This window comes from Papio anubis, chromosome 2 (assembly GCF_008728515.1).
Source record: "Papio anubis isolate 15944 chromosome 2, Panubis1.0, whole genome shotgun sequence".
NCBI lineage: Eukaryota > Metazoa > Chordata > Mammalia > Primates > Cercopithecidae > Papio > Papio anubis.
Window position 1 is genome coordinate 136,221,497 of NC_044977.1, and position 24,818 is coordinate 136,246,314.

At 39.6% G+C, this 24,818-nt stretch overlaps 1 protein-coding gene across 11 annotated transcripts in view; it reads left to right on the forward strand.

Moving 5' to 3' along the window:
* PLCH1 (phospholipase C eta 1) overlaps positions 1–24,818 on the forward strand; it is a 264,401-nt gene that overhangs the window by 140,818 nt on the left and 98,765 nt on the right. For all 11 annotated transcript variants that reach the window (XM_017955766.3, XM_017955767.3, XM_031663635.1 and 8 more), the window contains 2 exons: positions 18,638–18,784; positions 20,810–21,053. In XM_017955766.3, coding sequence (XP_017811255.1) covers positions 18,638–18,784; positions 20,810–21,053 — 391 coding nt within the window. The remainder of the gene's footprint in view (positions 1–18,637; positions 18,785–20,809; positions 21,054–24,818) is intronic.

Here is a 24,818-nt window from a genome sequence, read left to right on the forward strand (position 1 = left end):
TATAAGATGAGAAATGAGGATCCAGTTTCATTCTTCTACATGTGGCTTGCCAATTATCCCAGAACCATTTGTTGAATAGGGTGGCCTTTCTCCACTTTATGTTTTTGTTTGTTTAGTTGAAGATCAGTTGGCTGTAAATATTTGGCTTTCTTTCTGGATTCTCTATTTTGTTCCATTGGTCTATGTGCCTATTTTTATGCCAGTACTATGCTGTTTTTGTAACTAAAGCCTTGTAGTATAGTTTGAAGTTGGGTTATGCAGGCTCTTTTTTGGTTCCATATGAGTTTTAGGCTTGTTTTTTTCTAGTTCTGTGAAAAAGATGATGGTATTTTGATGGGCATTGCATTGAACTTGTAGATTGCTTTTGGCAGTGTGGTCATTTTCACAATATTGATTCTACCTGTCCGTGAGCATGGAATGTGTTTCCATTTGTTTGTGTCATCTATGATTTCTTTCAGCAGTCTTTTGTAGTTTTCCTTGTGGAGATCTTTCACCTCCTTGGTTAGGTATATTTTTAAGTATTCTATTTATTTTCAGCTATTGTAAAAGGGGTTGAGTTATTGATTTGATTCTCAGTTTGATTGTTGTTGGTATATTGCAGCGCTACTGATTTGTGTACATTGATTTTGTATTCTGAAACTTTACTGAATTAACTTATCAGATCTAGGAGCATTTTGGGTGGGTCTTTAGGGTTTTCTAGGGATACAATATCACTGGTGAACAATGACAGTTCAACTTCCTCTTTATGGATTTGGATGCCCTTTATTTTTTTCTCTTGTCTGATTGCTCTGGCTAGGACTTCAGTAGTACTATGTTGAACAGAAGTGGTGGGAGTGGTCGTCCTTATCTTGTTCCAGTTTTCAGGAAGAATGCTTTCAAGTTTTCCTAATTCAGTATAATGTTATCTGTGCATTTGTCATAGATAGGTTTTATTCCCTTGAGGTATGTCCCTTCTATGGCAATTTTGCTGAGGGTTTTAATCATAAAAATCATAAAGGATGCCGGATTTTGTCAAATGCTTTTTCTGTGTCTGTTTAGATGATCATATGATTTTTGTTTTTAGTTCTGTTCATGTGGTATAACACATTTATTGACTTGTATGTGTTAAAATGTCCTTGCATTCCTGGTATGAAACCCACTTGTTCATGGTGGATTATCTTTTTGATATGCTGTTGGATTGGATTAGCTAGTATTTTGTTGAGGATTTTTGCATCTATATTATTCAGAGATATTGGTCTGTTGTTTTTTTGTTGTTGTCATTATGTCCTTTCCTTGTTTTGGCACTGGGTGATACTGGCTTCAGAGCATGATTTAGGGAGGATTCCCTCTTTATCTTTTAGAATAGTGTCAATAGTACCAATTCTTTGAACATCTGATAGAATTCAGCTGTGAATCCATCTTGTTCTGGACATTTTTTTTTGTTGGCAATTTTTAAATTACTGTTTCAGTCTCATTACTTGTTATTGGTCTGTTCAGAGTTTCTGTTTCTTTCTGGTTTAATCTAGGAGAGTTGTATATTTCTAGAAACTTATCCATCTCCTCTAGGTTTTCTAGTTTGTGTGTGTTAAGGTGTTCATAGGAACCTTGTATGATCTTTTGTATTTCTGTATTATTGATTGTAATATCTCTGGTTTTGTGTCTAATTGAGCTTATTTGGATTTTTTTTTTTTTTTTTTTTTGAGACAGAATTTTCCTCTTGTTGCCCAGGCTGGAGTGCAATGGTGCAATCTCAGCTCACCACAGCCTCTGCCTCCCAAGTTCAAGCAATTCTCCTGTCTCAGCCTTCCAAGTAGCTGGGATTACAGGCATGCACCACCACGCCCGGCTAATTTTGTATTTTTAGTAGGGATGGGGTTTCTCTGTTTTTCAAGCTGGTCTTGAACTCCCAACCTCAGGTAATTCCACCTGCCTTGGCCTCCCAAAGTGCTGGGATTACAGGCATGAGCTACCGAGCCCGGCCCTCTCTTTTTTTTCTTCGTTAATCTTGCTAATGGTCTATCAATTTTGTTTATCATTTCAAAGAACCAGCTTTTTGTTCATTTATCTTCTTGTTGTTGTTGTTGTTTGTTTTAGTTTAATTTAGTTCTGCTTTGATCTTGGTTATTTCTTTTCTTCTGCTGGGTTTGGGTTCTTGTTTCTCAGGTTCCTTGAGGTTTGACCTTAGATTGTCTTTTTGTCCTCTTTCAGACTTTTTGTTGTAGGCATTTAATGCTATGAAGTGTACTCTTTTTTTTTTTTTTTTTTTTTGAGACAGAGTTTCACTCTTGTTGCCCAGGCTGGAATGCAATGGCATGATCTTGGCTCACTGCAACCTCCTCCTCCCAGGTTTAAGCAATTCTCCTGACTCAGCCTCCCTAGTAGCTGGGATTACAGGCATCTGCCACCACGCCTGGCTAATCTTTTTTTTTTTAATTTTTAGTAGAGACGACGTTTCACCACATTGGTCAGGCTGTTCATGAACTCTTGACCTCAGGTGATCTGCCCACCTTGGCATCCCAAAGTGCTGGGATTACAGGTGTGAGCCACCACACCTGGCTGAAGTTTCCTCAACACTGCTTTTGCTGTATCCCAGCAGTTTTGATAGGTTGTGTCACTCCTATTGTTCAGTTCAAATAATTTTTAAATTTCCACCTGGATTTTATTGTTGACTCAAAGTTCATTCTGGAGCAGATTATTTAATTTCTATGTATTTGTGTAGTTTTGAGGGTTTCTTTTGGAATTAATTTCCAATTTTATTCCACTGTGGTTTAAAGGTACGTGGTATAATTTTTATTTTGTTAAATTTATTTAGACTTTTTTCATGGCCTATCATATAATCTATCTTGGAGAATGTTACATGTGCCGAAGAAAAGAATGCATATTCTGCAGTTGTTGGGTAAAATGTTCTGTAGATATCTGTTCCATTTGTTCTAGGGTGTAGTTTAAGTACATTGTTTCTTTGTTGACTTTCTGTCTTGATGACCTGTCTAGTGCTGTCAGTGGAGGATTGAAGTCCCACAGTATTACTGTGTTGCTGTTCATCAGTTTCTTAAGTCTAGTAGTAATTGTTTAATAAATTTGAGAGCTACAGTTTTAGGAGCATATGTTTTTAGGATTGTGGTATTTTTCTGTTGGACTAATCCTTTTATTATTTAACATTCCTCTTTTTTTTAAAATTTGTGTTTATTTATTTTTTTGAGACGGAGTTTTGCTCTGTCACCCAGGCTGGAGTGCAGTGGCCTGATCTCGGCTCACTGCAACCTCTGCCTCCCAGGTTCAAGCAATTCTTCCTGCCTCAGCCTCCCGAGTAGCTGGGATTACAGGCCTCTGCCACCACGCCCGGCTAAGTTTTGTATTTTTAATAGAGAGGGGGTTTGCCATGTTAGCCAGGCTAGTCTTGAACTCCTGACCTCAGGTGATCTGCCTCCCAAAGTGCTGGGATTACAGGTGTGAGCTGTGCCTGGCCCTCTTTGTCTTTTTTTTTTTTTTTTTGAGACGGAGTCTCGCTTTGTCGCCAAGGCTGGTGTGCAGTGGCGCCATCTTGGCTCACTGCAAGCTCGGTTTCCCGGGTTCACGCCATTCTCCTGCCTCAGCCTCCCAGTAGCTGGGACTACAGGCCCGCACCACCACGCCTGGCTAATTTTTTGTATTTTTAGTAGAGACAGGGTTTCACTGTGTTAGCCAGGAAGGTCTCGATCTGGTGATCCGCCCGCCTCGGCCTCCCAAAGTGCTGGGATTATAGGCGCTTTGTCTTTTTAAACTGTTTTTGCTTTAAAGTTTGTTTTGTCTGATATAAGAATAGCTACTTCTGCATGCTTTTGGTGTTCATTTGCATAGAATACCTTTTTCTACCCGTCTACCTTAAATTTATATGTGTCCTTATGTGTTAAGTAAGTCTCTTAAAACCAGCAGATACTTGGTTGGTGGATTTTTATTCATTCTGCCATCCTGTATCTTTTAAGTGGAGCATTTAGGCCATTTATATTCAACATTAGTATTGAAAGTGATGTACTATTATATTCATCATGCTAGTTGTCTGAATTCCTTGTTTTTTTGTTTTTTTTTTTTTTTTTGTTTTTTAAATTGTGTTGTTTTTTGTAGGCCCTATGAAATTTATGCTTTAAGGAGCTTCTGTTTTGGTGTTTTTTGAGGTTTTCTTTCAAGTTTTAGAGCTCCTTTTAGCAGTTCTTGTAGTGCTGGCTTGGTAGTGGTGAATTCTCTCAGCATTTGTTTGAAAAAGACTTTATGTCCCTTACATTTGTGGATCTTAGTTTTGCTGGATTACAGTATTCTTGGCTGATAATTATTTCGTTTGAGGAGGTCAAAGATAGGGTCCCAATTTCTACTAGCTTATAGGATTTCTGCTGAGAAATCTTCTGTTAATCTGATAGGTTTTCCTTTGTAGGTTACTTGATGGTTTTTCCTCACAGCTCTTAAGATTCTTTTCTTAATCTTTACTTTAGATAATCTGTTGACTATGTGCCTACATAATTTTTTTTTTTTTTTCTCAGATGGAGTTTTGCTCTTGTTGCCCAGGCTGGAGTGCAATGGCACAATCTCGGCTCACCGTAACCTCTGCCTCCTGGGTTCAAGCGATTCACCTGCCTTGGCCTCCCGAGTAGCTGGGATTACAGGCATGTGCCCCCATGCCCGGCCAATTTTTTGTATTTTTATTAGAGATGGAATTTCACCATGTTAGCCAGGATGATCTCGATTTCCTGACCTCAGGTGATCCACCCGCCTTGGCATCCTAAAGTGCTGGGATTACAGGTGTGAGCCACCGTGCCCAGTGGTGGTGGTCTTTTTGCAATTAATTTCCTGGGTGTTCTTCGAGCTTCTTATATTTGAATGTCTAGCTTTCTAGTGAGGCCAGGGAAGTTTTCCATGATTGTTGCCTCAAATATGTTTTTCCGACTTTTAGATTTATCTTCTTGCTCAGGAACACCAATTATTCTTACGGTTAGTCATTTAACATAATTTCAAATTTCTTGGAAGCTTTGTTCTTTTTTAAAATTCTTTTTTCCTTATCTTTATCAGTTTGTGTTAATTTAAAACCCTTGTCTTTGAGCTCTGAAGTTTTTTCTTCTACTTGTTCTAGTCTACTGTTGAAACTTTCTGGTATATTTTGTATTTCTCTAAGTGTCTTTCATTTCCAGAAGTTGTGATTGTTTTTATTTTATTATATATATTTGTCTGGCAAATTTTCATTCATATCCTTTATGGTTTTCTTAATTTCTTTGTTTTTCACCTCTCCCTGGTATCTTCTTGAGTAGCTCAATAATAGACCTTCTGAATTCTTTTTTTCTGGCAATTAACAGATTTGTTCTTGGTTTGGATCCATTGCTGGGAACTAGTGTGATCTTTTGAGGGTACTATAGAACCTTTTTTTGCCATAGTACCAGAATTGTTGTTTTGGTTCTTTCCCCTTTGGGTAGACTATTTCATTGGAAAGAGCTGGGATTCAAGGGCTGCTGTACAGATTCTTTATTCCCATGGGGCGATTGTTTGATGTGGTGTTCTCCTGCTTCCCCTAGGGGTGGGGCTTCCTGAGAGTTGGACTGCAGTGATTCTTATTGCTCTTCTGGGTCTAGCCACCCAGTGGGGCAGCAGGCTCTGGGATGGTGCTAGGGAAAGTCTGCAAAGAGTCCTATAATGTCCTGCATCTTCATGTCTCCTAGCTGTGGATACCAGCCCTGCTTTGGTGGAGGTAGCAGGGGAATGAAGTAGACTCTGTGAGATTCGTTGCTTGTAGTTTAGTGCGCTGGTTTTCTTGAATGCTGGTTATGGTGGCAGTGAAATTGTCATGTAGACATACTCAGGACCTCTGGTTAGCCAGTATATTGCATGCAATGAAATTTGCTGTTGTTTTCTCTTTCCTGGGAGCAGGGTTATTCTGTCTTGAGTTGCTATAATTGCTTCAGTTGGTTGACCTCCAGTCAGGAGGTGGCACTTTCAAGAGAGCACCAGCTGCAGTAGTAGAAAGAGGATATAAGCTTGCCCTAAGTTGACCAGGATAAATGTTCTGGTTTCTCCAGTGATGGGCAGGGCCATAAAGTTTCCAAGACTTTATGTCTTTTGTGTTTAGCAACCTGGGCAGATAGAGAAATACCATCCAGTGGGGGCAGGATTCGGCGGGTCTGAGCTCAGATTCTCCTTGGGTGGGACTTGCTGAGGCTGCTGTGTGGCATGGTCAATGGAATTATGTTCCAAGAGTGATTATGGCTGCCTCTGCTTCATCATACAGGTTTCCAGAGAAGTGAGGGAAAGCTGGCAGTGACAGGCCTCACACAGCTTTCATGAAGCTAGGGAGCTGGTTCCAGAGAAGTGGGGGGAAACTAGCAGTGACAGGGCTCCCTCAGCTCCCATGCAGCTTCATGCAGTTTATACGCGGGCAGTCTATGTACTAGGCTCAGACCTTGCTGCAGGCTACAAGCCTCCTCGTTGAGAAAGCAAGCACAGCTTTCAGGCCTCGCCTCTTCCTGCCTGCTCACACTGTCAGCCATGGCTCCTGCAGCAATTTCTGTTTTTCCCTCCAGATTCTGCTCAAGAAAATTCATGCTCAGTCGAAATTATTACAAAGTTCAGCTAGAAGTTTCTTTCACCCTGTAACCCCCTCCCTAGTTCTGTGGGATCCCTTCCCCAAGGACCCCTGTTAGATAAAGTCAAGAATGGCTTCCCTAGTCTGGAGCTGGGGACTAGGAGTGCCTACAGGGCTGTTCCTGCTGCTGCTTCTACTTCAATATTTTGCTTGGCTCGCTAAAATCCATTTCAGCTCTAGGTAAAGTTAATTCCTTCTCCTATAATCTGAATTTTCAGGTTCCCCAGGGTACATATGTGTTCAAAGGAAGGTTTTCTCCTTTTATACTTTGGGAACTCAGTTTTTTTGCTGTCTCGTGGAATTTGCAGAGTGAGCTGTTTCTTCCACAGGATCTGTGAACCCTTGCTCTTCCTGGCACATTCCTGCAGTGGTTCTTGGAGCAGAAGTTCACAGTGTGAGTCTCCGTACTCTGTCCTGTCCATCCAAATGGTAGCTGCATCTTAGTCCTGACTTCTATCTGCCATTTTTCTTCCCAAATGCCTAAATTTTGAAGATATTTTTATTAATAATCTTTAAATAAAACAGAGATTTATACGTGTAATCCTAGCACTCTGGGAGGCTGAGGCAGGTAGATCGCTTGAGCCCAGGAGTTTGAGACCAGCCTGGCCAACATGGTGAAACCCTGTCTTTATGAAAAAGTACAAAAATTAGCCAGGTGTGGTGGTGTGCACCTGTACTCCCAGCTACTCAGAAAGCTAAGGTGGAAGGATCACCTGAGCCCAGGGAGGTTGAGGCTTCAGTGAGCTGTGATCACACCAGTGCACTCCAGCCTGGGTGACATGCTGTCTCAAAAGAAAAAAAAACAAGTACACATTATATTTATTTACTAAAGATTACTATAATAAAAAACCTAAAATGCTTTCATGGGTTTTTTTTTTAACAAAACATATTATTTAAGTACTTATTTTTCTTTAAGCGAATTTGTTAGGGCTGTTTTATATAAATATCATACAAGCAACACATATAAATACACAGACAAACAGAAGTAGATCTGTTATTAGAGTAATACATTTTTTATTTGCCAGTTTTTAAGTTTCTCTTTCCCATTTTAGACCATCAGTCTCTTGATTACTTGCTTCCTGCCCTAAACAGTGGTCAGCTGGGCAACTCTAAATTTGCATTTTTAAGAGGGCAACTCTTAGATCAAACAAGATAGAGGATTTACATTTTATTCAAACCAAGAAAAAATGATGTGACTTAAAGTTCACACCATTTTAGCCAGGAAAAGCAGACACTCTTACACATGGAGATTTCTTTAAAATTTAAAGATGTGAGTTTTTAAATTGTATTATTGGCTTTAGGGTGAAGCCTTTTAAGGAACAGGGTGAGGAAGAAGTCAGTTTCTAGGGCATAATAAACAGGCACAACTGGAAGGTAAAACAAACCACCAGGGATTGAAGATCCCATTTACATACTGAATCCTGGGTTCTCAAAAAGATGGAAACTCAACCGGATGAGGCATTATAGCGCTTCCACAGTGTATTTCATTGCAAAGACATTTTTCCAAGGCTGGTGGGTAACCCAATGGCAATCAGCCCACTCTGTTGTCAACCTGTTCCCCCATTCAATACCTTCTTCATGCCCAAGAGCATGCTTTTCTTATCTAAATGTCCAAAGAAAGGAGTATTTTCTTATAAGCAACTGCCACTTATAGTGAATGGTTATTACTACAGAGCAATAGTAAACATGTATTTCCTACATAGCTAATCATATACCAAGGCTAAAATATATCTCAAAAAGTATATTTCTTTACCTAGCTATTACACACCAAGGCTAAAAGTTTGCTCATAATGCAGAGTTATTTTTGGTGCTCCCCAAAGTAAAAAAGATCGGTGATACAATGCAAACAGAGCAAAGTCTTAGATTTTGAGCAGATCTGTCCATTTACAGTTCTTGGGGTTCCATGAGGAAAGCAGAATTTTTTCCTAAAACGGGATCTCCTCCTCTGTTTTTCCTAAGGAGTCCCAGGCTGTCAGAAATTACCTTAGGTCCTGGCTTGTGGGCATCAAGGGTAGCAAGAAGACAGAAGTAAATGGAGAAACAATTGAGTGGACTGAGAAGAAAACATTTTTTCCTCAAAAAACAAGATTCAAGAAGAGAAAAAGGCATAAAGCCCTTTTGAATATATGTATAGCTTTGATATCTGTTTTTAATTAAGCTGACTTTTACTTCTAGAGCCCTTTTTTCTCAAAAAAAGATTATTAAAATCCCTCTTGACCAGCTAGAGCTGGGACAAACAGCTGACACCCTTGGCTTTTAAGCCCTCTTTTCCCCCCACTTCCTCTGACAAAGATATTTTCCCAAGTGAAACCAGTAAGCCTTGACTTAGGTTATGAGTTAGCTGCAGATGCATGAGGTGTCTCCAAAGGGAGGGCAAGTGGTTTGTACAAGGTCTAGAATCACCCCAAACGTAGCTCAGAGAAGAGAAAATTCAACACAAGAAGTTAGAAGTTGTTCATGGAGGGGGAAAAAATCAATAAATGGCAAAGGTCACACAAATAACAGACCAGAAAGGACTCATTCTCTAAGCCAGCAGTTGAACTCAGGCTGCCACTGTGAAAGGGCAGAGCCTCCGCTACTGAGCTTTAGTATGGGGCAGTTGCCATTATTTTTCCCAGAAGGAGCTAGAGCAGGCATTTTCGGGCTTGAAAAGGATTTTAACTGCGTAAGATGTTTTTTAATGCTAACGATGACATTATAATGCATCCTTCTTTTAATTTAAACCTTTAAAAAAATTGTTGAGAATAAGAGATTGCTAAAGTCGTTTTTGTTTTAATGGTGTACTTAGTTCTAATAGTGACTCAATCCAAAAGTTCTTTAAAGCCAAATGGTAATTTTTCAGATTTTTTTTTTAATCATACAAGCAAGAGGTATTTCTAGAGAGGAGGTAGCGGAAGCATTTCCATGATCCCCAAGAATTTACTCTCAGAAATGGGCTTAAGGTAGCATGAGAACTTTTAAGACAAAACTCATCCAAGGGCTTGACACATTTGGACTAAGTGTGCTGACTCCTTTCAGACTAGCCACTGGACGTGAATCTGAAAATTCCCACCCTCCAAGTGGTGGAGACAAAGAGAGAGTACCTCTATGTGGTCACAGGGTCATGCTCCCTAGGACATAAATCGAGGGAAACCTCCTTCAGTTTTTGTCTCAGGGACCCAAAGCAAAGTCTGTAACTGACCAATCTGCCAGGCCAGCTTGAATGGCAGGAGTCCTAGGCCCGCATTTTATCCAGTGGAATGCTCTCCATGACAGAATGACGCAGAGAGACAAATTCATAGCACAAAGTACACCAGATTCGCTACAATCTAAGACTTGTCACACTAATCCTTTTTATCATTAATTAAAACCTTGCAGAGGAGGCAAACAGTGATTTTTATCAGTCTCTTAACCAGTTTGCACAGAGAGAGGCCAGAAGCCTGGCTAGCAGGATATTCTTATCTTTCACTTGCCAGGGTTTAGGGTCTCTTTTCTCTGAGTGGCTTTGGTGACCCTACTCGCCACTACATTGTTATGAATTTTTAATATTTCGTTTTGTTTCCCGTGAGTATGGAAAACATGGAACAGACACAATTGTTACATATGAAATAGACATCATTAAAAAAGAAAGTGTTATGTGGAAGGGTTTAATACAAATAGAAAAAAGATCTGACATTTAACAAATTACTGATTAATTCCTTTCACCCTTTCTTTGATCTAATTCTCCTCATTTGTATTTATCAAGTTTATAAACATATTGACTGTGTACATGCAAGGTTCGCAAACAGTTTTCAAACTGTTAACCAATTAGTTTTTAAAAGCCTTTTAAATAATCTTGTCTTCTCCACAGGAATGATTTAGGCAATGAAAAAAAATTAACAAACTCCACATTGTTTGTTCTTTAGTGGGAAGAATCATGACTTAATAAGAGTGAAGCACTCCATGGTTGTTTGTAAGCACATTTATTCATAAGCTCATATTATTTGACTTTAAGGCCTTACTACTGGCAAAGAATAGCTTTTTAAGTGAAGCCATTTGCTGTGGAGAGCAGTTTTATATAAATAAACTATAATTAGTTTATATATCATATATATTTATTTATATAAACTACTCTTCACAGGGAATGGCTTTACTTAATATTTTATTGGTTGGTTGATTGAGACCAGGGTCTTGCTCTATCTCCTAGACTGGAGTGCAATGGTGCAGTCACAGCTCACCACAGCCTCAAGCTCCTGGGCTCAAGAGAGCCTCTCATCTTAGCCTCCTGAGTAGCTGGGACTCTAGGTTTGTGCCACCAGACCTGGCTAATTTTTAAAATTTTTTGTAGAGACCAGGTCTCCCTACGTGGCCCTGGCTGTTCTTGAACTCATGGGCACAAGTGATCCTCTTGCTTTGGCCTTCTAAAGTGCTGGGGATTACAGGTGTGAGCCAACGCACCCAGCCAAGCAGTTATGTTTTATATGGAGATCATTTTTAAAAAATCCTCTCTCTGGTAAGACATCCAGATGCTAATCTTTTTTCTTTAAAATTATTGTAAAAGGCTTTCAAAGGAACTGGAATTTTTTCTTATTGAAAGATAAAATAACATTTATGAAAGCTATATCAGCTGTTTTATAAACTCACAGAACATAGAGAAAAATGCCTTTTTAGGTTGAGGAAAGTAGGGTATTCAGTTACCTTCTGAAGTTCACACAGCCAGTGACAGAGCCCAGACCAGAACTCTGTTTGCTCCATTCTTTGTGCCCACAAAACTGTGGGCAGACGCTGTTATCAAGTTGCTGTGCTGTAAACTAGATCTCTCAGCACCTGCTGTGTACCAAGTCCCAAAATAAGTGTTGGGTTGGTGCTGAGAATTAAACGAATATACCCTTCACTTCTGCCCTGATGGTTTTAGGAAATCTCCCTTTCCTTACTTTTTGACAAACATTACCTGCATCATTTTGCACTTTTTCCACATGGAAATGAAATTGTTTCCAGAAGCTAATCTCTTTCAGTTACTCAGATTTACTCTAATCTGTGGAAGCTGGCAGGAAGTCAGTTCACATTTTTCATGTACCTTTTTACTGAAAAGATTGTCTTGCAAAGGACCTGGGCTTTGTTGTTGTTGTTGTTTTTGTGCCTGCTAATTCACAGTTTAGTGATCAGTGTCCCAGAATAGATGTGTTCACAAAAGAGTGCAAATGATATTCTTATATGACCCTAATCTCGGTGTATGGTCATGACTCTGTATGTGAAAATCTGTCTCAAGGTGTCTTTTGTAGCAAAGAATGATCGGGGCACCAGGTGTGCATATTACTGCTAGAAGTGATTTTGCCTGTTGGTCTTTTCAAAGGCTAGAACAAGGAAATACATATGTGCAGGTAAATAAAAACATACACATATATACAAACATGCAAATATACACATGCACAAATATGTATATGTGTGTGTGTAGATTACTTTCTGTTTGTACATTTATAGTCATGTGCCACATAATGACATTTCAGTAAATAATGGACCACATATATGACAGTGGTTCCCAAGAGATTATAATACCGTATTTTTATTATACCTTTTCTATGTTTTCTTACAATTGCCTATAGTATTCAGCACAGTAGCATGTTGTACAGGTTTGTAGCCTAGGAGCTGTAGCTTATACCATACAGCCTAGATGTGCAATAGGCTGTGCAATCTAGGTCTGTGTAAATACACTCTATGATGTTCACACAATGACGAACTTCCCTAATGACACATTTCTCAGAATGCATCCTTGCCCTGAAGAGATGCAGGACTGTGTTACTTTCTGTTTTGTTCCCCTTCCCACTCTTACTGATTTAATTTTAAGTATGTGGGATACTAAGAGTGGTGTCATTCCCTTTCTTATCCTTTCTACTTGATTTTCTCTCATTCTTACAGGTAACAAGGGCCATTGTTTTCTGATTTATCCTTCTTGAGTTTATTTTTGTAATGACAAGCAGGTATTTGTATATTTAAAAAATTTCCCATTCTTTTCTTACACAAAAGATATCATACTATATGTGCCTATTCATACGTTTTCTTATTGAAACATCTTGGAAGTTACTCCATATCAGTTCACAGAGATCTTCCTCATTATCTTTTACACTTACATAGTACTCGGTTGTTTATTTTACTCAACCTGTCTTCTATTCAGGATAATTTTTACCCTAAGTGCCAGTGGAGGAGTTTAGCATGATGTGGCGGGGCTGGAGGAATGAAAAGAAGATAAGAAACAACATAGTCATCATAGGAAACTCAAAAACATTATGCTAAGTGAAAGGCCAAGCACAAAATACCACCTATGATATGATTTTATTTATATGAACTCTCCAGGAAAGGCCCATTTATTGAGATAGAAAGTAGGTCAGTGGTTGTCCAGGACTGTGGTAAAAATGGGGACTGACTGTAAATGGGCATGAGGGATAATGGAAACGTTGTATGATTAGACTGTCACACAACTCTGGAAATAAACTAAAGTCAGTGAATTGTACATTTAAAACAGTTGAATTTTATTGCATGTCAATGACACCTCAGTAAAGCTGTAAAAAAAAAAAATCAGCATCATGTGGCATGTATGACGTTCCTAACAGAATGTGATTATTTCTGATTCAAACATAATTTGAAGAATTAAACCTTCTTAGATGTCATATATACTTGGTTGAAATCTTGGAAACCTTCCTCCAAATAATATATAGTAATCATATATGTATATATGTATATCCAAATGACATATACTAATCATATATACGTATATATGTATTATCATATATGTATATAGTCAAGCGATATACACATATATAACATAAATGATGTTAATATGTTACTTCAAATCTGAAGTATATATTTTTTTACAGCATTTTCTGCTTGAGGGATTTAGTGACCTTATAGCCCCTAAGGAAATTTACTTATATTAAACTGCTTGTGGCAGAAAGGATTGATTTAATTCTTTTAAAAAATTGAATTCTTAAAGACCTTGTAGACCACATTATTATGCCTTTTATTGATGGGACTCTATTAAGAGTTTTAAAACTCTAGTTATGTAATAAAGTTAGGAATATAGTCTTCAACTCATCTCTTCTGCTCTTTAAATATTTATCCTACTCTGTTAGGCAGCCATTAAAATGATAATTATTAAGACTCTGTAGAAACATGGAAAGCTGTTATAATACAAATGAAAAAAGCAGAGTGCCAAATGGCTTAAATATCACAATTTCAACCAGTGCAACACATTTGTATACATGTGAAGGTCTAGAGCATAACACTATGTGATGGGCTGGTAGGTGTTTCTCCCTTAATATTCTTGGATGTTGCCGTATTGTATCCAAATAAACTTATTTTTTAGCTATATTAAGGGTATCATAGAGGAGAATGTAGAATCAAAGGGATAGTGCACATATTGGCAGCTGCGAATTTGTCACCTGCATTTTGCAGACTTTTCTCAGAGAAACTTGAGCACTGGAAATGTGTGTGATGAAGTTAAATCATTCTAAGTCACTAGAACTCTTCCCTTGTTTACCTGTGGGCAAAGCCATTCTTATTCTCTTTTATGGAGTCTACCAATAGAGCATGGGTGGACAATGATTTTTAGGGGTGGTAACTGTTGTTTTTGTTTTTTTTTTTTTTTTTGTTTTTTTTGAGACAGAGTCTGCAGCTGTCATAGGCTGGAGTGCAGTGGCAGCGATCTCGACTCACTGCTGAAACTCCGCCTCTCAGGTTCCAGCCATTCTCCTGCCTCAGCCTCATGAGTAGCTGGGACTACAGGCAGCCACGCCACCCGCGCTTGACTAGTTTTGTATTTTAGTAGAGGCGGGGTTTCACCATGTTAGCCGGGATAGAGTGCCGATCTCCTGACCTCGTGATCCACCCTCCTCGGCCTCCCAAAGTGCTGGGATTACAGGCTTGAGCCACCGCGCCCGGCCAACTGTTGTTAATCATTTCTGTTGGAGGCAGACTAGGAAGAAATTGGCTTGTGCTGACACGTGAATGATCTAGATGAGACTGGAAGAATAGTTTGTCTGTAGTGTTGGTGACTTTTACCCACTGGAATGAGTTGCAAAGAGTTATTGAGGGTGCTTCATCTCTGGTTAGCTTTATAATTACAAGGGATTGTCAACTGTCTTGTTTGGGGAAGGGAAAAGTAGGTTAGATGAGTCTCAAGATTTCAGTGGACTTGATTTTTCAGTTTACCTCTATCCAGATGGCTTTTCTAGGTGATAGGGAGCAATCAAGTAGAAAGCATAAAGCATAAACAATTTAAGATGCATATTGTTTCAGATTTAGGGTCTCATAGAAATCGTATTATATGATTTATATGATTTTATGCTAAAACAATGTGCAGATACACCGTTCCTGTTAAAATGTTGAGCTGTTATAGCCATGGCAGTTCCATTTCGGGGAAAGGAAAAGGAGCTGAGAAAGAAAGGGATTGTGAACAAAGCAGAGGATCCTGTGTCAGATACATAGTCAGTCCTTGCTGTTAGATCTCTGATAATATAGTTAACTCGGTTTTCCACTCTGGCTTAAACAATTTATTTTATTCTCTCTTCCCAAGGAAACATCTTCCTAAATTATATTTTTTAGCCAGCCAATCCTTTGCACAGATATATGTAGTGAGCCTCTCATTGCCAGTGGATCAAAATCTTAACCAGCATCCCCAGTCCCCCCACAACCTAGTTTTATCTAGCTCATGGAATCATACATTCTATCAGTTCCCTTTTGAATCGCTCTTCCAAAGATAGAGGCTCATCTTTTCTCTTTTCTCTGATCATACTTTACTCATACCCTTTCCTATCCCCAAGTCTTCATTGATGGTGTCTTATTACTACATTTCTCCCCATTCCAGCCTACTCTATTCTCTTTTTCTTTGGCCTCCCTAGTGTTTCTGTATTTACTTCTGACTGGGCATTTATTTTTAACTATTTCAATAACAATAAAACTATAATAGTGTCTTAGTCAGCTTCAATTACTGTAACAAAATACCACAGACTGGGTAGCTTAAACAGCAGACATTTATTTCTCACAATGCTGGATGCTGAAAAGTCTAAGATCAAAGTCCCAGCAGATTCATTTCCTGGTGAGGGCTGTGTTCCTGGCTTATAGGTGGCTACCTTCTTGCTGTATCTTCATATGGGGGAGTGGAGAGAGAGAGAAAGAGAGAGAGAAAGAGAGAATAAGAGAGATAATGGTGCCCCACTTGCATGACCTCATCTGTTTCTAATTACCACTCAAAAGACCCATCTCCAAATACCATCACACTGAGGGTTAGGACTTTGGGGACAAGACACATTCAGTCTGTTACAAATAGCTACCATTTTTAGTGTTTAGGATGTGCCAGCTACTGTTTTCAGTACTTTACATGAATTGACTCATTCAATCCTTACCTCAATTCAGGAAGTAGATAATTATTCCCATTTTATAGATAAGGAAATGAGTTACTAGCTGTATGTAGTCATACAGCTAGTAAGTGGCAGATCTGGGATTCTGTCCCAAGTTGGAACCACACTGTATTCTTCACCACAGCTCTGAATTGTCATTAATAAATATCCTTCATAGATGTTCTGTTCTCTTAAAATTTACACTCTTTAAGGTCAAACAGAAAGTCTCCTTGTTCTTTGCTTCACCTCATGAAATAGTCTTGTGCCTGGAACAGGGAGTTGGTCTATAAACATCTGTTGATTGATGTGATCTATTGTCAGTGGTCAGTGAAATTCTAATAGGTTTTTCTGGGAATTTTGGCTTGGTTGGTTTGATTTGGTGGTTTTGTCTTGACCCTTTAATTCCTCGTGTGAGATGGTTAATGTGGCTGCCAAGAATTCAAATATGTAGCTTTCATTGCCTAAAAAAATGATGCTCAGTGACCGAATATACTAATTTATGTGAAATTAAATCTCAACTTTTGTTCTGTGCTTTAAAGTAAGCATGTTAGGTTTGTGTGTTTCTTAAGTAATTTTTTGTTGTTGTTTGTTTTTTTGAGACCAAGTTTTGCTCTTGTCGCCCAGGCTGGAGTGCAATGGTGTGATCTCAGCTCACTGCAACCTCCTTCTCCTGGGTTCAAGCGATTCTCCTGCCTTAACCTCCCAAGTACCTAGGATTACAGGTGCCCGCCACCACGCCCGGCTAATTTTTTAAATTTTTAAAATGGGTTTTTATTGAGATGGGGTTTTACCATGTTGGTCAGGCTGGTCTCAAGCTCCTGACCTCAGGTGATCCACCCGCCTTGGCCTCCCAAAGTGCTGGGATTACAGTCATGAGCCACAGCGCCCGGCCTTCTTAAGTAATATTTTTGTTATTTGGGTATTTGATATGTCAGATAAAATGAGTAAAAGCAACCTATACTTCACCTTCTTTGTAGTGTCAAATCCTGAAACTATACTTAATTTTCTGCAGTTCCTCCTTGATTTCTTTGAGGGAAGGAAAGACTTCATGGAGTAAACTGTGAAGACTGGTTATGTTGAAATTACCTTTAGTAGGTACCCTGTGCATACAATGTTAAGCTGTTGGATGAGATTATCTTTCCTAGTAAAGATAAAATATTTAGCTAAAAAAGCTGAAGTCTAATGTTGCTGAGGTTTGTTTATTGTGTTTCTTTTATCTGTTTCTAACAGCATACTGCTTGATGAGGTAGGTACTCAGAACTAGGTATTTTGAGTGCTCTAATGGTTTATACGTAAGCCTGTATGTTAGTTTTTTTTTTTTTTTTTTTTTTTGAGACGGAGTCTCGCTCTGTAGCCCAGGCTAGAGTGCAGTGGCCGGATCTCAGCTCACTGCAAGCTCCGCCTCCCGGGTTCACGCCATTCTCCGGCCTCAGCCTCCCGAGTAGCTGGGACTACAGGCGCCCGCCACCTCGCCCGGCTATTTTTTGTATTTCTTAGTAGAGACGGGGTTTCACCGTGTTAGCCAGGATGGTCTCGATCTCCTGACCTCGTGATCCGCCCATCTCGGCCTCCCAAAGTGCTGGGATTACAGGCTTGAGCCACCGCGCCCGGCCGTATGTTAGTTTTAATCTTTGTGAAACAAAAGCTATTTCTGGGTGATATAATAAAAAAATATTTAGAAGGGTACTGGGTAACTTGCAGAATCAAGGGGGAAATGGGATCATTTGTCAGTCTTAGGAAGAATAAGATTTGTGACAACTGTCACGTCTTATTGTGGCCAACTAGGAGTATCTCAGTTGTTGAATGGCTCAGTTCTGTTTTCAAGCAATGATCTGCTCAGGATTTATGTTCTTGGGAGAGAGTCAGATTTGCTCCAAGCTTAAGTCAGGTGTGTCTACTTTTTCACTGGGGTGATTGGCAGGCCATCAAAGGCACACAAAATGGTAGAGGAATGTTTGTAAAGGAAAAGTTGGGGCACCATTACCAAACACAGGGAAACAGGCAAAAATAACAGATTCCTATATCCAGCAAGGTTCATCTCAAAGCAGAGTGGATTTAAATGACAGCTTTAACTTGGACTATAAGTGATTTGGATTCATTTACCAGGTTATTCCTCTAGATGGGTTATCTTAGCAGTTTAATGCATCAGCAAGTGTTTTATGGTCAACTGTGGAAACCTGATTTCTTTCTGATTACATATATAAAAATTTATTTAGCTATTTTCAAACATCACAAATATATAACATGAATTCATAGGTAATCATTATCCAGTTTCAACAATAGTCAGCATTTTGCCAATCTTGTTTCTGTTGATTGCATTTAAAGCATTATTATAAGATACTTTTATAATTGGCTCTATAAAAACTCACAAGACTTATCATGTCTGAGAACTTACTTTAAGAACATATATCCAAGTATCAAGTGGTCATAAGTCTCATACCAAAAAACAGAACAGAAGATAGCCCTATGAAGTAATGCATTATTTACCTGGAAGTAGATTTTATTGTTTCCTGTTAGTAAGACTTTTTACTGGCTTAAGCCTACTGAATCAATTCCTTAACAACTCACTTTTCAGATTACCTCTACCAAATTTGTTCTGGTCCTTGGAGTCTTTGCAGGTGAATCAGAGGTTTTATTTGACTCTAAAACCTGGACACCAGTATGCCTGTGCATTGTATGATAGCTGGATACACTCTGATTTCTTTTGCAGTTGAAAGATGCATGAGTGTGATGCAGTCCGGGACACAGATGATCAAGCTGAAACGTGGAAGCAAAGGGCTTGTTCGCCTCTTTTACCTGGATGAGCACCGGACGCGCCTCCGATGGCGACCCTCCAGGAAGAGCGAGAAGGCGAAAAGTAAAACTAACCTTTGAATTCTTTGCTTGGCTTGACATAGTAATACACGGGTTATACCGAGTGGGCTCTTGAAGCTTCAGATCTGTGGAAGTTTTATACTTTTGTAAGTTTGGAGTTAGTTGATTTTGGATATCGAGAGGCAGAATAATGACCATCTTTGGGGAATTTAAATCCATAAAAGTTTTCTTGTCCATGAATACTGTAAATGCTAATACTTCCCCTGTGTTGGAGACTATATATATATTTTTTAGTTAGAATATATGGTTTTACAGCCTGAGATGTTTTACATTCATATAAAAGGTGAGGGACATCATAAAGCTAATAGGCTTTAAAATGTATTACCATATTCTGAACACTATTAAGTGATTAATGAATTAACAACACCATTTGAATTTTGAAGTAAAGAAATGTTGATGTGATTCCTACTTAAAGCTGCTTTCCCCGACACTATGTTAGTCAGCTTTCCCTAGAGAAACACAATCAATAGGATAGACAGATAAATAGATAGATGTTTGAGAGAGGACTTAGGGGAATTGGCTCATGTGATTATGAAGGCCAAGAAGTCACATGATAGGCCACCTGCAAGCTGGAGAACCAGGGAAACTGGTGGTGTAGCTCAGTTTGAGTCCAAAGGCCTGAGAAGCAGGGGAGATGATGGTATAATTCCAAGTCCAAGGTTGAAGGCCTGAGAACCTGGGGACCACTGATGCAAGCCCTAGAGTACAAAGGTGGCAGAACCTTGGGCTGAGGATAGGCTCATTTCCCTGTGAGTCATGTGGGAAATGAGTTGATACCAGAAAAAAATTGGTACTCTGCCATTAAGGCAGAAGTGAGGGGTAGATGGTGTATATAAATAATCAATAGGATATTCAAACTTCTGATTCCTACTGAAAAATAAACAAGCACACAGACCAAAAATAATTTATTAGTCTGAAATTATCCTTCTTGCCCTGTGCTTCAGTGATCCAAACCTTCATATTTGCTCTGCTACCTAAATAATGTTAATCTCTGTGATTCCAGCCACTCCACAATCTAGCCATTGTCTACCTTTCCAGTTTTATCTCCCGTTATTCTCCCTCTTGAGCTTTCCAGTCCAGCCTAAGTGGCCTGATAAGCATCCCTGGAGTGGGTCTTATGTTTCTATATCTCTTTCTGCCTCTCCTCGGGTGTCACCTTGTTCCTCTCTACTTCTCCAAGCTCTGCTCTGCCTTCACCACCTTAGCCCCATGGCATTTTCTCTAGGAATGCCAATTCCATGTAGCTCGGCTATTTGATTGTCAGAAATTCTTTTTCCTTTCACTTTTCTAATGATCTTCTAATGCATGTTGCAAAACACCAAAGTCCGCTCTAGGTCTTTGCATATTTTCTACAAATCTGTAAACTATAAATTTGACATAGTCATTGCCACCTTTTTCTACCAGTCTTTTTGCTTCAGTTGACATATCTATTTTTTTTACTGCAAATTTCAACACGTCCTGAATTATTGCCTTAGGAGAACGTTGTCAGGACAGCTCAGGCAGCACAAGTGTTATGCAGAGAAGGTTTCTAGTGGGAAACAACAGGGCCTGGGTTTCACATTTAACTTGAAACCACAACTTGCAGGCAATGAATTTTTTCATACTTATTTATTTTTTTTTGGAGATGGAATCTTGCTCCGTCACCCAGGCTGTAGTGCAGTGGCACGATCTCGGCTCACTGCAACCTCTGCCTCCCAGGTTCAAGCAATTCTCCTGCCTCAGCTTCCCGAGTAGCTAGGACTACAGGCACCCGCCACCAAGCCCGGCTAATTTTCTTTGCATTTTAGTAGAGACGGGGTTTCACCATATTGCCCAGGCTGGTGTCGAACTCCTGAGCTCAGGCAATCTGCCCGCCTCAACCTCCCAAACTGCTTGATTACAGGCGTGAGCGCCCAACCTCATACTTATTTTTTATATTTAAAATGATTTTGCTTTTCTTGTTTCTTAGTGCATGTAAACAAGTATCTTTGCCTGCTGTATAACTGTGTGTATCTCATCTTCCTCACAGTACTTATTGATTCCATTTACAAAGTGACTGAGGGCCGGCAGTCTGAAATATTCCACAGACAAGCTGAGGGGAACTTCGACCCCAGCTGCTGCTTCACCATCTACCATGGCAACCACATGGAGTCCCTGGACCTCATCACCTCCAACCCCGAGGAGGCCCGCACCTGGATCACAGGCCTCAAGTACCTGATGGCTGGCATCAGTGATGAAGACTCCCTTGCCAAAAGGCAGAGGACCCATGACCAATATCCTTTCTAGCATTTTATTTTGAGCTCTCTCTTGCTCTCTGTGTATGCGTGTGTGCATGTGTGAAGCAAGGATTAAACTATGTTTTAATTCTTCCCATAATTTTCCTTTCTCTTTCTTTACCCTTCACACCCTTCTCTCCCCTCCTGACTCTCACTCCAAATAAATGAACACTCGAAATGTATGGAAACTTAAGCTTGTATGAACTCAGGAGCAAAATTCTTTGAAGAGACCAAATCTAGCTCCACAATCAGAGGTCTCCAAATACATCCTCAAGTTTCCTAAGAGAGGGAAAGTGCCCATTAAGTATCATTGCCTCTTTTAAATCATAGGAGTATTCATTAACTGTAACTGGGAAAACACTGATTTGGATTAGAGAAAATCCTACTTTGTTATAAAGTCAGTTTAGTTTAACAAATACTTTGTGAGTTGCAATTAGGTACTGGGCACCGAGCTCCTTCCTGCTTTTTCTCTTTCTAACTTACAGTTTGGAAACTGAACTGATTGATACCAAAGGGGAAGTTATTTTTTACTTACTAATATTTACCCTCTCTTAATTGCTTGAGAAACTGGAATCTAAATCTCATTCTTGATTAAACCCATGCTTGTGGTCCTGCAGTGCTGACAAGATGAATGATTAATAGGGTTGGTCTGCAGGCATCCTTCTTGCTGGGATTGACTGGGCATATAGCAAGGCCTTTCTGGCCTCAGTTTCCTTATCTGTAAAGTGAGGGTATTAGGCTAGTTGACTGCTTTGGTTCCCTTCTTCACATTTTGAATGACCTTAAAATACAGGTGTCTCTGACCACGCAGGGAGTAGCGCTACTCCTTTGCCGTCATTGGAATGTGTGCCCTAATTTTTTTCCCAGGGGTTGGTGATATATTTGTGCTGCTCTAGCTATAATCCCTCACCCAGAGTATTGTTGGAGAAGAATGGAAATAATTCAGCTCATGAAAGGATCTTGACAGTGTGAAAAGTCTGAGTTGATGAGCCGTGATGTTTTCGTCAATATTCACAGCATGCAGATAAAGGCAACTGGGATTCAGAAATGAACAAAACATAAACAGGATTTAACTTTCTGTGCTTAAATCTCTTGGTTTGATTTCTAACTCTTTAACATTTGGTAGAAAACAACCAACCAAAAATACTGAATGTTTTCTGGTACAAGTATCAGAAACCATACTAACAATGCCTTAAACAATAAAGAATATTCATTTTCTCATAAACAAGAGATCTGAGATGGGGCAGTTCCAGGGTCAGCTAATTCACTGGTTCAGTGATGTTATCAGAGACCCGGGTCCTGCCATTCTCACCATGTTGGCTTGGTCTTGCAGCTGACTGCCCTTTGGTCAGAGAGAGCTGCTGCAGCTTTAGGCAGTAGCTCTAAACACAGCCCTGCACAGAGGTAGCAGAGTTTCTTCTCATAGATCTTGTTTTTTGTTTTTTGTTTTTTTTTCAGATGGAGTCTTGCTCTGTCATCCAGGCTGGAGTGCAATGGCACGATCTCGGCTCACTGCAACCTCTGCCACCTGGGTTCAAGCGATTCTCCTTCCTCAGCCTCTTGAGTAGCTGGGATTACAGGTGCCTGCCAACATGCCCGGCTAATTTTTTTTGTATTTTTAGTAGAGACAGGGTTTCACCCTGTTAGCCAGGATGGTCTTGATCTCCTGACCTCATGATCTGCCTGCCTCCGCCTCCCAAAGTGTTGGGATTACAGGCGTGAGCCACTGTGCTCGGCCACAAATCTTTTTTTTTTTTTTTTTTTTTTTTTAAAGAGAAAAGAAAAACTTCCCAGAAATCCCCCAAAAGACAACTTGTCATCATTGGCCAAAATTACTATTGCTGCCTCATTCCTAAACCAATCTCTTGCAGGAGAAATTAACTGACATGATTAAACTTTGATCTCTCCCTTTTTTTTTAACTCTTAAAAACTGAAGACTTAGGCTGGGTGCAGTGGCTCCTGGCTATAATCACAGCACTTTAGGAGGCTGAGGTGGAAGGACCACTTGAGGCCAGGAGTTTGAGACCAGTCTAGGCAACATAGTGAGACCCCATTTTTACAAAAAATTAAAAAGATTAGCCAGGTGTGGTGACACGTGCCTGTAGTGCCGTCTACTCAGGAGGCTGAGGTGGGAAGATTGCCTAAGCTCAAGAGTTGGAGGCAGCGATAAACTATGCTTACACCATTGCACTATAGCTTGGAAAGCAGAGCAAGACCCTGTCTCTTAAAAACAAAAAACTGACAAAAAAACCCCAAAGATTCTAAAGAGCTTTTGTTTACATAGGATCTGTTTATTGATACTTGTCATATTAGAGATGAAATGCGAGGCATAAAATGTGTTTATTTATAATAATAAACTCTGTTGCATGTTAACATTTTTATAACGAGTATTTTTCAAAGCAAAACACGTTAGAAAAATAGTATTGCTTCACTGTTTTACAAATCTCTTTAATGTCTGACAATAGAACACATGGTTCTCTTATCTACTTCTGCATTCAGTCTGTTGCGATATGTTGTTTTGATTGAACCACATGAATAAAATCTGGCCTCAAGACATGCAGCTGGAAAAGAGGGGAACCTCATATTTATGGGGACCTCCAGGACTATACTTTGAGGACAGTTGTATTAAACCAGGATTTACCTCCCCGCATCCAGTTCCCACTCATCATTAAAGCACATGGCTTTTGGGTACCTGAACAAAATCAAGGTTGTATAGCAAGGAAGAAGGAAGAGTGGTGGCCATGGGGAAGCAACCAAATCCAGAAGCTTCTAGCCTCATCCAGTTAACTAGGACAAGTTTACAGCATCCCAGAGCCACAAGTCACTTATAGAAGTCTCTCTCATAATCCTTGAAAGAGACGAGTTAGAGATGGGCATAAATTGTCTTTTTGCTTTGTTGGTCAAAAGTTTTTTGAACCTGATTGTCCACGTTTACTGGCACTTGAAAGTTTTCATATTCTGTGGGATCCATATTCTGAAAATATCCTGTCCAGAAAGCAGGTGTACTGTGGCGCTACACAGAGAAACAATTTTATAAGAAATGTAGGAGCAGTTGATTTTTGTGTCAGTGAAGGAATAAAAGGGAAATAATAACTTAATGAATAGTAAAGAGGAAGCTGAAGTAAAAAATGAGAAAGGTTATGTTGAGTCAGGGAATAATTTTCATACAGATTTCTCAAAATTTAATAGGGTTTTAAATAATACCTTTTTTTTTTTTTTTTTGAGGCAGAGTCTTGCTCTGTCACCCAGGCTGGAGTGCAGTGGCGCAATCTCGGCTCACTGCAAGCTCTGCCTCCCAGGTTCACGCCATTCTCCTGCCCCAGCCTGCCAAGTAGCTGGGGCTACAGGTGCCCGCCACCATGCCCGGCTAAGTTTTTGTATTTTTAGTAGAGACGGGGTTTCACCGTGTTAGCCAGGATGGTCTCGATCTCCTGACCTCATGATCTGCCTGCCTCGCCTCCCAAAGTGCTGAGATTACAGGCATGAGCCACTGCACCCGGCCTAGAAAATATCTTAATAATGGGATTACATCCTTAATTTGACAAATATTTAACTACATTAATGAAGAGAACAGATTTGGGATGTTCATTATTAGATTTCACTTTAGGACTGAAAATTTCAACTGTGAATGAAAAATGGGAATAATGAATCTTAAATGACTGCATGAGAAAATCCATCCAGTCTAGAGCATAACTTATTTCTGCAGTATGGTCATGTTGAGTGATGGCCATGATGCAGTACTCATACTTACTAGAAGAAATC